This window comes from Carlito syrichta, unplaced genomic scaffold, assembly GCF_000164805.1.
Source record: "Carlito syrichta isolate Samal-C Ts95f unplaced genomic scaffold, Tarsius_syrichta-2.0.1 Scaffold301634, whole genome shotgun sequence".
NCBI lineage: Eukaryota > Metazoa > Chordata > Mammalia > Primates > Tarsiidae > Carlito > Carlito syrichta.
The window spans coordinates 492,397-508,797 of NW_007245730.1; the positions used below are offsets into that span (position 1 = coordinate 492,397).

At 39.6% G+C, this 16,401-nt stretch overlaps 1 protein-coding gene across 2 annotated transcripts in view; it reads left to right on the top strand.

The window, feature by feature from the left end:
- Positions 1–16,401, top strand: part of VPS35 (VPS35, retromer complex component) — a 34,409-nt gene that overhangs the window by 5,402 nt on the left and 12,606 nt on the right. The window contains exons 2-10 of one of the 2 annotated variants that reach the window (XM_008055019.2): positions 1,725–1,823; positions 3,833–3,929; positions 5,307–5,430; positions 6,535–6,717; positions 9,090–9,303; positions 10,263–10,346; positions 11,181–11,290; positions 14,950–15,046; positions 15,151–15,299. In XM_008055019.2, the coding sequence (XP_008053210.1) occupies positions 1,725–1,823; positions 3,833–3,929; positions 5,307–5,430; positions 6,535–6,717; positions 9,090–9,303; positions 10,263–10,346; positions 11,181–11,290; positions 14,950–15,046; positions 15,151–15,299 (1,157 nt within the window). Of the gene's footprint in view, positions 1–1,724; positions 1,824–3,832; positions 3,930–5,306; positions 5,431–6,534; positions 6,722–9,089; positions 9,304–10,262; positions 10,347–11,180; positions 11,291–14,949; positions 15,047–15,150; positions 15,300–16,401 lie in introns of both variants that reach the window. The other variant, XM_021710898.1, reaches the window with a different exon arrangement.

Below are 16,401 nucleotides of genomic sequence, written 5' to 3' on the forward strand. Positions count from 1 at the left end.
CTGAGCCCAGCAGGTCGAGGCTGCGGTGGCTGTGAGTGTGCCACTACACTCCAGCCTGGGTGACAGAGTGAGACTCCTACTCAAAAAAAAGAAAAAGAAAAGATGAAATTGACATGAAATCAACCATTTTAAAGTGAACAGTTCAGTGGCATTTAGTACCTTTGCAGTATTGTGTAACCACCATCTCTAGTTCCAAAACATTATCTTCACCTCCCAAACGAAACCCTGTACCTGTTAAGCAATTACTCTCTCAACCTAATCACCAGTCTACTTTCTGTTTATATGGATGATTTATCTATTCAGGATATTTCATATAAATAGAATCATACAGTATGTGATCTTTTATATCTGGCTTTTTTTTCAATTAGCATAATATTTTCTAGGTTCATTTTTGTAGCATGTATCAATATTTTATTCCTTTTTGTGGCGGAATAATATTCTGTTGTATGTAAATACCACAATTTGTTTATTCATTCATTTGTTGATTCTTCAGTTTTTGTTAAATATATAATCTAAACATTCTAAAACCAGCTTATTCATTCTTGCAGTGGACACTTATGAAGCATCCATTATGTATCAGGCAGTTTGTTGGGTCCCAAGGATGTAAAAATGACCATCATTTATAATTACAATGTGATGAATGACTGTGGTAGAGATGCAAACAGTTTTCAGGTGACATGAATGAGTAGTTAATTCTATTTGACAGGAAAATCTCATTTATTTTGCAAGTAGATGCTAGCCAATGGCAAAGAGAAAGAGCGTCTAAATAGATTTTGTCCATTATAGCTGTAAATCTCTGTATTTGAAATGACATAAGCCAGGGATTTGAGGAGAGTGCATTTTATCCTTTTCTACTACGGGTCTAACAATAATTCCAGGTATTTTATTTCTAAGCTGTTTAGTTGTTTGTCATATATTGCCAAAGGATGTGGTGGTCAGTATCTCATAAACTAGTTCCATGGTCCAAGAATAGACTAAAGTGCAGATGAAAAGTAGTCTAGAGGAAAAGAGATTTTTAGAGATTTCTGTTAGACTATACTTGTCACAAGATTCAGATTGGTTGGATGGCTATGTTTTGGTTGGATTCCACACATATTAGCAGAACACAGCCATGAATGACTACCACAAGTTTCTTTGAGGCCAGCCTACTACAAGAATGTTGATTCAGTTTCTGAGACAGAGAGGCATTTCTTTGTACACATTATTGTTCTCCTTCAGTAACCGTATGCTGTTAATGTCAGTGTCTGTGCACAGCTCTGTGTTCCGGAGCTGTAAAAATTGATAAATAGAGGCTGGGTGCGGTGGCTCTCGCTTATAATCCCAGTGCTTTGAGAGGCTGACGTGAGAGTATTGCCTGAGCCCACAGGTTTGAGACCAGCCTGAGCAACTTGGCGAGACCTCATCTCTACAATAAATAAAAAAGTTAGCCAGGTGTGGTGATGCGTGGCTGTAATTCCAGCTACTTGGAAGGCTGAGGCAGGAAGATCGCCTGAGCCCAGCAGATCAAGGCTGCAGTGGCCATGAATATGCTGCTGTACTCCAGCCTGGGCGACAGAGTGAGACTCCGTCTAAAAAAAAAAAAAAAAAAAAAAGATAAATTAGTTTGAGTTGTAGAGCTGGAATGAGTCTTTTGTGCAAGTCTTGTAGAAGGACCAAGGCTAGAACTATAACAGATTTATTAGAAGAATGTGCTTGAGACATTAATGGAATTTTTTTTTTTCCAGCCTACAACACAGCAGTCACCTCAGGATGAGCAGGAAAAGCTCTTGGATGAAGCCATACAGGCTGTGAAGGTCCAGTCATTCCAGATGAAGAGATGCCTGGTAAGAATGAAAATGTGGGAGGCACAAGTGCAGTTTGCATGTTCCTAAGGAAACATCTTCAATGTTTTATAAAGTTACATAGCACCACGGCTTCCAGTGTCCATCAGCATCTGCCTTCAGTTCCAACTCTCAAGCACTGTGTAGTGCAGTTTCAACAGAGAGCTCTATTTACTCACATTGATATTTATGATTTGGGATTGTCTTGCCTTCCTTACTAGAATGTAAGCACATGAGACCAAGAGACTGCCTCCTTGCCTTTTATATACATGTTACATTATCACCATACCAGTATCTGACTTGAATTACTAGCCTTCTTCAAACCTGAGGAGTACTTAATGTATAATGAGTGCTCAATAAATATTTTTTGAATGAATGGGTTTAAATGCTTTCAATTCGATCTGAATTATTCAACTTTTTCTTCTGAATATGTCAAAAACTTTAATTTCCATCCTGAATAGATACATTTATTTCAGAAGCTAGCTTAAAAATCACACTTACACTTATTTACATATTTTCATATTTTAAAAGATAGGATAAGAATTAAGCTGTGTAGATCCTATAGATTTTTTGGATTAAAATTTAACAAATTGAACCAAATTGGCCGGTACTTCAAGCCATAAGTTGCTATGATGATGATGACGATGACGACGAGGACAACAATAACTTTGTAAAATGTCTTGTAGTTTCTAAAGTTTGGTAATATGCTCTTGTATCTTATATTGGTTTCCTTGCAAACACATTTGGAATGAAAAATAAATGTCTTGGAATGGAGGGAATGGGTGTGTTATTGCAAGCAGCTTTCTCTTTCTGTGTATGGATAGTGTTTCCTGTATCGTGAAGAATTGTCTGCGTTTATGAGTTAAGTGGAACATTTGGGCATTGGGAGGGTTTGAAGAATACAGGAGAAAAGCAAACTTACATGAATAGTCATTTCAGATAGCTCTGAAGAGTCTTTAACTTATGACAGAGCCATTGTCAGGACAGTATCTTGCTTTAAAATAATTGATATGCCAGTGCTGTTGTAAAATGTGGTTAATAGAGCTAGTTTCCCAGTTTCTAGAGGTTTAAAAGATTAGAGTTACATCAGGAAGCTTGCAACCCTCAATATCTAAGTCTTGCTGAGCTCTGCAGCCCTGGTGAGGAACTATGCATATATCAATCTATCTGTCTATCTCTCTCCCAGTCTCCCCCCCACCTTCCTTCCTTCCTTCTTTTCTTGTTGGGGGCCTCACTCTGTCAACCAGCCTGGAGTGCAGTGGCATGATCACAACGATCATGGCTCATGGCAGCCTTGATCTCCTGGCTAAGGAGATCCTTCAACCTCAGCATCCTGAGTAGCTGGGACTACAGGCGTGCACCACCAGTTCCAGCTTATTTATTTATTTATTTATCCATTTGAATTGGAATCTTACTCAGGCTGAAGTACAGTGGCATGCTCATGGCCACTGTAGCCTCTGTCTGCTGGGCTCAGGCAGTTCTTCTATCTTAACCTTCCAAGTAGCTGGAACTACAGGCACATGACATCATGCCTGGCTAAATTTTTTTTTTTTTAATTGTAGAGACGAGGTCTTGCCAAGTTTCCCAGACTGGCCTTGAACCCCTGGGCTCAGGCATTCCTTTCACCTCTGCCTCCCAAAGTACTGGGTTTATAGGTGTGAGCCACTGCATCTGGCTTAAATTTTTTGTAGAGATGATGTTTTGCTATGTTGCCCAGGCTAGTCTCAAACTCCTGGACTCAAGCAATTCACCTGCCTCAGCCTCCCAAAGTGCTGAGATTACAGGTGTGAAACAGCCCTTTTTCTTTTCAATAGAGAGAAGGCAGGTGAAACTATCTAAAGCTGGGTTTTATGTGGTTAAAATAATTTAAGGGTTGCAAAGTTTTTAAAAATATGTAACAAATCCTTGATATTAGAGCTTAAAACTGTGTAACAAGTCCTTGATGTTGAGTTTATACAATCAAGATAAATGTTTATTTAAGATTCTCATCTATTCTCTTGGTATTTCTATAGGACAAAAACAAACTTATGGATGCTCTGAAACATGCTTCTAATATGCTTGGTGAACTCCGGACCTCTATGTTATCACCAAAGAGCTACTATGAACTTTGTATCTTCTGAATGTTAAAGAATAAACATTTGGGCTATACTTTTTTTTTTTTTTTTTATGAGGTCAATTTTGTTTATCTTTTATGAAGTTTTTCTCGAGTTATGTTATTCTTCATTGTTTTACTCAAATGGTATTCCTTCTCTATGCAGATGTGTTAAATGAGAAAAAGAAAATCTTTCAGAATACTCCTTTTCTATAAATATCTTTAAATGGGTTATTGTTACATCTCAACCTTCAGTCCCTTCATGGCAGATATTGAAGCTATGAGGCAGTTGGTTCTTTAGTGCTTAGATTTGTTGTGCAAGACTCTGAAATAGAAAGGAATTAAATCATTTGCCATTTCAAAACCTGTGGTAACCATTGCTTTTACTGCTTTGCTTCATCAGACATTCTTTGTGTGTGTGTGTGGTTTTTTTTTTTTTTTTGAGTTGGAGTCTCACTCTGTCACCTAGACTGGAGTGAAGTGGCCGCTCCCGGCCACTGCAGCCTCGACCTGCTGGGCTCCGGCGATCCTGCCGCCTCAGCCTTCCAAGCAGTCAGAATTACAGGCATGTGCTACCACGCCCGGCTGGTTTTTTGATTTTATTGTAGAGATGAGGTCTCGCTGCCCAGGGGGGTCTCGAACCCGTGGGCTCAGGCAATCCACTCACCTCAGCCTCCCAAAGGCGCAGGATTACAGGCTGAGCCACCGAGCCTGGCTCAGACATTCTTTAAAACCTTTTTTTTTTTTTTTTTTTTTGAATTGGAGTCTTACTTTGTCACCCAGGCTGGAGTGCAGTGAACCACTGTGCCCGGCTAAAACCCTTATTATAAAGTAAGGAAAGCCCATCTGAAATTCTGTCTTAATTTGAATACTTTTTCTTTCTTTCTTTCTTTTTTTTTTTTTGAGTTGGAGTTTCACTCTGTCACCCAGACTGGAGTGCAGTGGCTGCTCCCGGTCACCGCAGCCTCGACCTGCTGGGCTCCGGCGATCCTTCCGCCTCAGTCTTTCCAAGTAGCTGGGATTACAGGCATGCGCTACCACGCCCAGCTGATTTTTTGATTTATTGTGGAGATAAGTTCCCGCCAAGTTGCCCAGGCGGGTCTCGAACCCACGGGCTCAGGCAATCCACTCACCTCAGCCTCCCAAAATGCAGGATTACAGGCTGAGCCACCGAGCCTGGCTCTGGTCTCGAACCCACGGGCTCAGGCAATCCACTCACCTCAGCCTCCCAAAATGCAGGATTACAGGCTGAGCCACCGAGCCTGGCTCTGAATACTTTTTCTTAAGAGGCTAAAATTTATGATACCTGTCCAATAGTTTCAATGACTGACGAGCTCCAGAGTTTTCCTTGGGTTGGCTTATCTTTCTTTTTGTTCCTTAATCATAATGAAAAGATATGGCTATTTCTGATGAACTGCACTACTTGGAGGTTTACCTGACAGATGAGTTTGCTAAAGGAAGAAAAGTGGCGGATCTCTACGAACTTGTACAATATGCTGGGAACATTATCCCACGGCTGTAAGTAATTAAGATTCTGAGGACTGTTATATCTGCATCTCCCACTTTAATTATGTTCTTGAAAATTAGCAAAAAACAGTGTTTTGGGTTTTTGTTATTTTTTTTTGAGTTGAGTCTCACTATGTCACCCAGACTGGAGTGCAGTGGCACACTCCTGGCCACCGCAGACTCGACCTGCTGGGCTCAGGTGATCCTTCTACCTCAGCCTTCCAAGTAGCCCAAACTACAGGCACATGCTACCACTCCTGGCTGATTTTTTTATTTATTGTAGAGACGAGGTCTCACCACGTTACCCAGACTGGTCTTGAACCCACAGACTCGGGCAGTCCTCTCGCCTCGGCCTCCCAACGTGCTGGGATTATAGGCTTGAGTCACCACGCCCGACCAAAAAGCAGTTTTAAGGATATTTAATTTCTTAATAAATTGAGCTTAACATTCTGATAGATACTGATGTTTGTTTTAGATACAGAGTCTTGCTTTGTTACCAGGCTGGGGTGTAGTGACACAATCATAGCTCACTGCATCCTCGAACTCCTGGGCTCAAGCAGTCCTCCTGCCTCAGCCTCCCAAAGTGCTGGGACTATACATGCACACCGAGTTAATTTTTGTATTTTTTGTTGGGGCAGGGTCTTGCTGTGTTGCTCAGACTGGTCTTGAACTCCTGACCTGAAGTGATCCTCCGAACGACTTCCCAAAGTGCTGGGATTATAGGCGTGGTCCACTGTGCCCAGCCCGATACTGTTATTTTAAGTTTTAGAGCAATTACTTTATATTTTAGAAATAGAAAAAAATAAATGTGCTATTTCATTTAATGTTTTGATTACTAGAAATATTAATACTGTGAAAATTACTTTCCTAATATATTTAAAGGTGATATCTGTCTCATAGATATAGTGTGTGTGTGTGTGTGTGTGTGTGTGTGTGTGTGTGTGTGTGTGTTTTTCTTAGAGGCCAGTCAGTGGTTATATTTTAAATCAGATTATATTTTTTTCATCATTCAAAAGAAAACAACATGGTTCCTGTGCATTCAGTGTGTTTGGAAATAAAACATTCTTGATTTGAATATTTTATGTCTAATCAGGTCTTTCCTCTTAACTCCTCTAGTTATCTGTTGATCACAGTTGGAGTTGTATATGTCAAGTCATTTCCTCAGTCCAGGAAAGATATTTTGAAAGATTTGGTAGAAATGTGCCGTGGTGTGCAGCATCCCTTGAGGGGTCTCTTTCTTCGAAATTACCTTCTTCAATGTACCAGAAATATCTTACCTGATGAAGGAGAGCCAACAGAGTAAGTGATTTTCTTACTTGAGTTGTAATTTTGTTGTTATAAATTGTATTTGTGATGAAATAATGAAGTATGCTTAACTTTTTCCATAAGCCAGTTGGTTTTTATAATTGTTCCTTGAGTGTCTATTAGTTTATATAATGTATGGACTGATAGTTACCCTAGAATATAAGTTATTTTACTTATGTATGCACACAACTTAGATATTAACTCCAAAAGAGAAAAATACAAAAGCCATTGTTGTGTGACCAATACTCTAGCATCCCACAGCAGTGGCAGATGGTTATCCAACCTGTGGTCTTCAGACAACTGGGTGAGCTGTTCATAGGACAGGTGCTTAGATTAGGGAACTTAATTCCTTCTTTTAAAAGTTTATTGGCCATTGCCTTGTTAGACTCTGGTGTGGCCATGTGCTCTTTGAGCTATGACTGTCGCCATGCTTCCTGGCTTTGGCCCCCTCCCCCATCTTGGGGAGGTGAATCTTGTCTCTCTATTCTCTTTTTCTCTCTAATTCACTTTTAAATAAACTATATATTTTTTTTAAGTTTATTTATTCGTTTATTTTATGTCTAAGTTGTGCAACTCAATGGTTTTTAATGTATCTGCATCAATTTCCTTTTATTTTTTATTTTTTATTTTTTTTTGAGTTGGAGTCTCACTCTGTCACCCAGACTGGAGTGCAGTGGCCGCTCCCGGCCACCGCAGCCTCGACCTGCTGGGCTCCGGCGAACCTTCCACCTCAGCCTTCCTAGTAGCTGGAATTACAGGCATGCGCTACCACGCCCGGCTGATTTTTTGATTTATTGTAGAGATGAGGTCTCGCTGCCCAGGCGGGTCTCGAACCCGCGGGCTCAGGCAATCCACTCACCTCAGCCTCCCAAAGGCGCGGGATTACAGGCTGAGCAACCGAGCCGGCTTCAATTTCCTTTTAAATAGTACAGAAAAGATAAGACTTTAACAGTGTAGAGATTGATGAGATTACTTGCCTTATTATTATTTGACTCTGCCTAGGCAAGTTTCCAGCACTTTGGGAAGCAGAAGGATTGCTTGAGTCCAGGAGTTTGAGAACAGCCTAGTCAACATAGCAAGACTTTGTCTCTACAAAAATTAAATTAAATTTAAAAATTAGGCTGGGTGCTGTGGCTCAAGCCTGTAATCCTAGCACTTTGAGAGGCCAAGGGGAGAGGATTGCTGAGCTCAGGGATTCGAGACCAACCTGGGCAACTTGGAGAGACCTTATCTCTACAATAAATCAAAAAATTAGCCAGGTGTGGTAGTGCGTACCTGTACTTCCGGCTACTTGAAGACCCAGGTGGACGGATCGCCTAAGCCCAGCAGGTTGAGGTTATGGTGGCTCTGAGCGTGTCACTGCCCTCTAGTCTGGATAACAGAGTGAAAATCCTACTTAAAAAAAAACTATATGTATATATATATTTTAGCCAGTCATAGTGGTGCATACTTGTAGTCCCAGTTACTTGGGAGGCTGAGGTGGAAGGATTGCCTGAGTCTAGGATATAGAGGCTGTGGTGAGTTGTGATTGTGCCGTTGCACTCCAACCTGGACAACAGAGTAAGATGTTGACTTAAAAAAATAATAAAAATAAGTAAATAAATATTATTTGACTCTCCATTTTGAGTATTTGATTAGGCAATCAATAACCATTTTTTTTTTTGAGTTAGAGTCTCACCCTTGTTGCCCAAGCTGGAATGCGGTGGCACACTCATGGCCACCACAGCCTTGACCTGCTGGGCTTAGATGATCCTTCCAAGTAGCTGGAACTATAGATGCATGCCACCACACCCAGCTAGTTTTTGTAATTTATTGTAGATACAAGGTCTCACCATGTTGCCCAGGCTGGTCTCAAATCCCCCAGGCTCAGCCTCCCAAAGTGCTGGGATTACAGGCTGAGCTGCTGCACCCAGCCAATAAACATTTTTGAAAGCTACTATATCCCCCATCCTAGGAGATGTAGAAAAATAAGCCAGGAAGCACCTGGTCTCTTCCCTCACAAGCTTACTTTCCAATTAAAAAGAAATATTAAATAATAAAATGATGTAATAGTACACTGTAAGTGTTAAATTTTTTCGCCTTTTTGAATTAAGGTAGTTGCCATAAGAGCAAGTCCATTTGGCCCAGAATAGAGAATTGGGAAAAGTAATCTGTCCTTTAAACTTGTTCTGTGTCCTCTTCCTGGTACTTTTTCCCTAGAGTCTGTTCTTCTTGAAATGTAACACTAATCCAGTGAAGTTGAAAATGGTTTATAAATTATTGTATATTTCAGAGATAAGGAGGAAATGCACAAAGGAGAGGGATAGTAGTAAGTTGGTCCTGCAATTTAAATACTGCATAAAGATTTTCCTACTGTTTCTTTGCAGTGAAGAAACAACTGGTGATATTAGTGATTCCATGGATTTTGTACTACTCAACTTTGCAGAAATGAACAAGCTGTGGGTGCGAATGCAACACCAGGGACACAGCCGAGACAGAGAAAAAAGAGAAAGAGAAAGACAAGAACTGAGAATTTTAGTGGGAACAAATTTGGTGCGCCTCAGTCAGTTGGAAGGTGTAAATGTGGAACGTTACAAACAGGTTTATATCTTTATACTTGTTACCTTTTCTTATGTTGTAAGGTATAAATTGAACTCTGATTTTTAAAATCAGAATATTTTTGTTAAATACATTGAAAAACATTTTTAAATGACTTGTAGTAAAGAAGACCTAAATAAACTGAAAGATATACCATGTTTGTGGATTGGAAGACTTAATATTGTTAAAATAGAAATTTTCCTTAAATTGATCTATAGTTTCAGTGTAATCTCAGTCAAAATTCCAGGTAGCTTTTTTGTAGAAATCAACAAAGTGATTCTAAAATTTATATGAAAAAGCAAAGAACCTAGAACAGCCACAGTTTTGAAAAAGAAGAGCAAAGTTGGACAAACGTGTTGAATTCAAGATTTACTCTAAAGCTACAGTGAGATAATGAGGCATTGGTGAAAAGGATAGAAGCACAAACCAATGGAAGGGAATAAAGCAGGGACTGGCACACTTTTCCAGGAAAGGACCAGATAGTAAATAAATAGTTTTTGGCTTTGCAAGCCATATGATCTACAGCTAGTAAGCATTGCTGGTGTAGGGCAACAGCAGCCACAGACAAAATATGGAAATGAATGGACATGCCTGTGTTTCAGCAAAAATTTATGTGCAGAAACAGGCAGCAGCTGATTCAGACAATTTCCACATTAGACAATTCATGATAGACTCACATGAATATATATGATCTGTTATTTTTGATAAAGGTACAGAGGCAACCTTTTCAACAAATGATTCTGGATTAACTGGATATTTATATACAGACAAGCAAAAAAACTTTGAACCTTGTCCAGTGCCTCATACCTTATAGAAAAACTCTAAAAATGGAATTTTAAAGTTTAGAATAGGTGAGAAAAATCTAAAGTATGATTTTTATGTTAGCAGTTCAAATGTATTAGAGGAGTAGCTTAGGATTTGAAAACAATGCCTTAGCCTATACTCTTTTTTCCCTCTTTTAGATTGTTTTGACTGGCATATTGGAGCAAGTTGTGAATTGTAGGGATGCTTTGGCTCAAGAATATCTAATGGAGTGCATTATTCAGGTAGGTGGGAACAGTTATTTTTTAAAAGGACCCATTTTATCTTTGATTAAATCTCATTGTTTTGAAGCCGGGCATAGTAGCACACGCCTGTGGTTCCAGCTACTTGGAAGACTGAGGCGGAAGGATTGCCTGAGCCCAGCAGGTTGCTGCGCTGGCCATGAGCTTGCCACTGCACTCCAGCCTGGGCAACAGAGTGAGACTCCGACTCATAAAAATTTTCATTGTTTTGAAAAAATCTCAAATAGAATGGCTTTTATCAATAAATTATTTTTCTGTCTGTAATTAATAATTTGGTTATTTTTTTTATTTATTTTTTCCTTGAAATGTAGGAAAAAATAATCTCTGAGTTTGCTGTAGTTTAATTGTAGGTGTACTTTGGTGAGTGGGATACTTCCATCTGGGCTTATGTTTAGAGATGCTCAAAAGTAATGTATTTTAGGCTGGGTGTGGTGTCTAACGCCTGTAATCCTAGCACTTTGGGAGGCAGAGGTGAGAGAATTGCCTGAGCTACTTGGTGAGACCTTGTCTCCACAATAAATCAGAAAATTAGCTGGGTGTGGTGGTGCATGCCTGTGGTTTCAGCTACTTGGAAGGCTGAGATGGAAGGATTGCCTGAGCCCAGCAGGTTGAGGCTGCAGTGGCTGTGAGTGTGCCACTGCACTCCAGCCTGGGGCACAGAGTGAGACTGACTCAAAAAAGAAAAAAGTAATGTATTTGAATTTAGTTGCGTAAGAGTAAAATAATATTTTCCATAAAAATGTGAATTTTAAATATCATACATGAGTTCAGAATATTATGTGAAATACTTGTATCAATCAATTATTTAATTTTCAGGTTTTCCCTGATGAATTCCACCTACAGACTTTGAATCCTTTTCTTCGGGCTTGTGCTGAGTTACACCAAAATGTAAACGTGAAAAACATAATCATTGCTTTAATTGATAGGTAAGACCTTCCAGCACTGGAGGGCAAATGCTCTGAGTTGGGAATAATGAGTTTAAAACATTTTTATGAATTATTTGTTTCTGTCGCATTTTTATTATAGCAATTATTTTAAGATAAATAATAGAAATAATTTATTTCTGTGAGTATGAGTATTTACTAGGTACTTGCCTAGATTAGGTATGAAAGAGGTTTAACTTTTAATTGTACAGAAAGCATGGAGATAATATTTTTATTCTGTGTGTTTAATTGACATTTAAACACATTGTTGTACAGACCCATTATTTAAATCTCACAAATCTAAAGATTACTGTAGAGCAATATTTGTTTTTTACCATGATGTAAGTTATCTTTCAGTGGAAACTGATTTGATTGAGTCTTTATCACGTAGCCATAAGATACAGATGATTAAGAATGTTCAAGTAATCACTCTATCATCACTTTTTTTTTTTTTGAGTTGGAGTCTTACTCTGTCACCCAGGCTGGAATGCAGTGGCATGCTCACGGCCACCACAGCCTCGACCTGCTGAGCTCAGGTGATCCTTCTGCCTCAGCCTTCCAAGTAGCTGGAACCACAGATGCGTGCCACCACACCTGGCTAATTTTTAAATTTATTGTAGAGACAAGATCTCCCCAAGTTTCCCAGGCTGGTTTCGAACCCTTGGTGTGTGCAAAAGTGGTCCCGAAGGAGCCTTCCAAAGTGCTGGGATTGCAAGCATGAGCCACCATGCCCAGCCATCACATTTTCTTAAAAAGTAATTTTTTTTTAAACTTATGTCCTTTATTTATTTATTTATTGAGTCAGAGTCTCACTCTGTTGATTTGATTTAGAGTCTTTATGCACCATGCTTAGCTAATTTTTCTTGATTTATTGTAGAGATGAGATCTTGCCAAGTTTCCCAGGCTGGTCTTGAACCCTTGGGCTCAGGCAGTCCTCTCACCTCGGCCTCCCAAAGTACCGGGATTATAGGCGTGAGCCACTGCACCCAGCCAAGAAGAATTTTTAAGTATCAAATATATTTAGTACATCCCCCTTAAGTTTATTTTCTTAGTCATTCTTAGTTGACCTTTGGTAATGACTTTAACTAGTGACTTCCTGGCAACTATGCTGTGTGGTAGTACATAATGTCTGTCCTGCTTGTGAACATACTTGTAAGTGTTGTCAGGAAACTAGAAGCCCAAGCGAAGACTTATTTCTGTAAATATCTTTTGTTATTTTTAAAGAAACTTTCTAATTAAGTTATTAGTTTTTAAACTCTAAGAACTTTTATAAGCAGAATTCTTCAAATTATCAGCTCAATCCTGGGCACCAAAAATGACGTGTTTATTGGGCCCACACTTAAAGGAAGCTAGTAACTGGATTTTCTGTGTTGGATGTATGAGTGCTGACAATTAAGTTTGCAAACTCATCCTAGGAAATGTGCTCCTCCTTGCTGAATAACGCTATGGTCACCTTTGCAGTGCTTCCCTTGGGAAGCTATGCATCAATGTGAGCATCTAGTTCACCCGTCAAAGCAGTTTTGAAACTTTTTCCAAAAAAGAGCTTTTTTTTGTTTAATCTTTGAGTAAAGAAGGAAGTCATTGGGGGCCAAATCAGGTGAGTAGGGAGCGTGTTCAATTACAGTTATTTATTTACTGGCTAAAAACTCCCTCACAGACAGTGCTGTGTGAGCTGGTGCATTGTTGTGATGCAAGGGCTCCTTTGGGACCACTTTTGCACACACCTTTCTCTTGCCAAGATTTTCAGTTAAGATTTTCCTGTTTCTCTATCGATGCTTATTTGGTCTGCTATGCATCTCACAGTCAGCCAATGATTTTGACATACAAGTCAATGAATTTTTGCAATTTTTCGACAGTTCTGCTTGTTACTGGCCATCCTGACCTCTCTTTATCAGTGACACTTTCCCCTCAGAAAAACGTTTAATCCATTTATACACTGCCATTTTCTTCATGGCATTATCCCCATAAACTTGGACTAACATGTCCCTGATTTCACGTCCACTCTTTGTTGCTCTAATTCAAACTCCAACATTCTCACAAAGACAACTCTGATGGCCATTCCAGAAAAAGAGTTCTAAAATTGCTTTGATGAGCAGTTTAGGTTCTGACATCAGTGCATAGCTTCCCAGGGGGAGTACTTTGAAGTTGGCCATAGTGATACTCAGCAATGAGGTATGTAGCACTTTTTCTAGGATGAGTTCGTGAACTTAATTGTTCGATTTCATAATGTCTGTCCCTGTCAGTAGTGATGCTTCTGTACATAACAAACCGTGGATACACTTATGACCCTGTCAAACAGATGATAATAACGTAACAGACATTATTTTGAGTAGTTTAAGATGTGGGAAATAGGGACTGGGCATGGTGTCTCTCATCTGTACCACAGCACTTTGGGAGGATTGCTTGAGCCCAGGAGTGCAAGACCAGGAGTGCGAGACCAGCCTGGGCAACATAGCAAGACCTCGTCTCTAAAAAAAATAAACCAGGCATGGTGGTGTGTGCCTGTAGTTCCAGCTGCTTGGAAGGCTAAAGTGGAAGGATTGCCTGGTCCCAGCAGGTTGATGCTGTAGTAGAAGGAATGTGCCACTTGCACTCCAGCCTGGATGACAGATTGAAGGAATTAAAAAAAAATGAATTGAGGAAATGATCAACCATGATGTTTTTTTTTAAACCCTTTTTGATTGGTCCATGTATAGTAGTATTAACAGCTTAGTGATCACAAGTTAGAGTTTGTTATTTTTATTTTTTTTAATTTTTTTTTTTAAAGATGTGGGGAACAAGTCAGAATTGGGAACATAAGTGGTTTACGTACAGGTGAAGTTTGGGCCTCCCATTGGACCTCACTTCACCTGGATTAGGATCAGGTACCCTTATTGATGTTATGTGCCCCTCACCCTCTGCTGGCAGTGTCCTACTACTGCCAGTCCCTTTCTTATAATATTATGCTAGATGTTCAGGGTCCACTTGTGAGTGAGAACATGTGGTACTCGGTTCTTTGTTTCTGTGATAGATTACCGAGTATGATAGACTCTAAATCAGTTGCTGCGAAGTCCATAATTTTGTCCTTCTTAATGGCTATGTAATAATCTATTTTGTATAGGTACCACATTTTTTATCCACTCCTCTTTCAATGGGCAGCGTGAGATTTCTTTGTTTCTTCTCCACTCCTGCTGCTTTACCTGACTAGCTTCTATTTTTTTTTTTTTTAATTTTTAATTTTTTTTTTTAGTTGGAGTCTCACTCTGTCACCCAGACTGGAGTGCAGTGGCACTCTCATGGTCACTGCAGCCTCAATCTACTGGGCTCAGGTGATCATTCCACCTCAGCCTTTCAAGTAACTGGAACTACAGGCACTTACCACCACATCCAGCTATTTTTTTATTTATTAAAAAGAAGGTCTCCCCAAGTTGTCCAGGCTGGTCTTGAACCTGTGGGCTCAGGCAGTCCTCTAGCCTCTGCTTCCCAAAGTGCTGGGATTATAGGCGTGAGCCACCATACCCAGCCTGACTAGCCTTTTAAAAATAAGTAAACAACCTTTTTTATTATTCTAGAAGAAATATGCTCATACAAAATACAGAAAAGCAATAAAGAATAAATGTCATCTATGATCCCACCACCCAAATTCTTATATCTTTTAAAATAAAGGCTCTTTTCTTTTTTAGATTAGCTTTATTTGCTCACCGTGAAGATGGACCTGGAATCCCAGCAGATATTAAACTTTTTGACATATTTTCACAGCAGGTGGCTACAGTAATACAGGTTTGTAGAGCTTTTTTCCCTAAATTCAAAACTTTGAAACTTCTCAGCTGGGAGATCCTTTGTAATTGTTAAAAATAAATTGTATGGTTTTCTAAACATTCCAGTCTAGACAAGACATGCCTTCAGAGGATGTTGTATCTTTACAAGTCTCTCTCATTAATCTTGCCATGAAATGTTATCCTGATCGTGTGGACTATGTTGATAAAGTTCTAGAAACAACAGTGGAGATATTCAATAAGCTCAACCTTGAACAGTAAGTCAAAGTTACATTTTTGTAAAAATTCTTACAAAGCACTGTTTTGTCCCAGATTTTTCTTTCTCAGTTGTTTTTTGAAATGTTAGCATTAAAGTCTAGTTTTAACCACGTATTAAGATTGTCATACTTGGTGCTAATGGGGGCAGAAAGTAGCGACCAATTACTTGGTTGTGTCCATTAATGCTGTAGTGGCACTGGTGGTCCATAAACAGTCTTCAAGGACCCATGTCTCCAGTTCAGACCCCTTTCCGAATATGAATAGCTTGTTTTTAAACTGGTAAGGAAGCATTGTTGAGCATTATTTCCGTAAGTGGTTTCCTACAGATGTATACGGTGTGAAGAATCAGGGGCATATGTATGTTCAAGATGTAGAATCAAATTTAAGTATTTTTCTGTTTTTTTTTTCTCAAACATTTTATTTATAGATGTGAGGAAATTTGGGAACATGAGACCCTAGGCAGAAAGAAGGTAGGAGGACCATGGATGGTGGGGCTGGTCCATGTGGAGACAGGAGTAACTGGGATTCAGGAGAAGGGAGGAAGATTCTGTTCCCTCCGAGCGTTTAAGGGAGGTGATGATACAGATTTTTCAGGTCAGCCTGGGCTTCAAGGGTGTCAGCTCAATGGGTTGGCCAGCCGAGCCGCAAAGAATATCTAGCCCCAGGAGTGTTGGCTCTAAAGGGCTGGCAAGCCAAGCCCTGAGAGTGTTGCAGTCCTGAGCTTTGAGTTTGACACCATCAAGGAAAGTTTCCTACTTGAAGCTTCCTTGCCATCGTGTCCTTAATCTGTGGCACCCTCTAGTGGCCACTATGGGCAATTCTGTTTGTTACCTTTTTCCCAGCTGTTCCTTTCCTTTCCCTTTTCTATTGTTCTGCACTTGAGTCAAGTCAGCCCACCCTCCTTTCCCTGTATTTTTCATAATCTCACCTTATATAGTCTTTCTCTTTCCCATTTCCCTTCTAGTGTTCAGCTGCATTTTATTTTCTCTTTTTATTACCCTTCTTCTTTTGGTCATTCCCATTTTTTTGTTTGTTTGTTTGTTTGTTTGTTTGTTTTTTGAGTTGGAGTCTCACTCTGTCGCCCAGACTGGAGTGCAATGG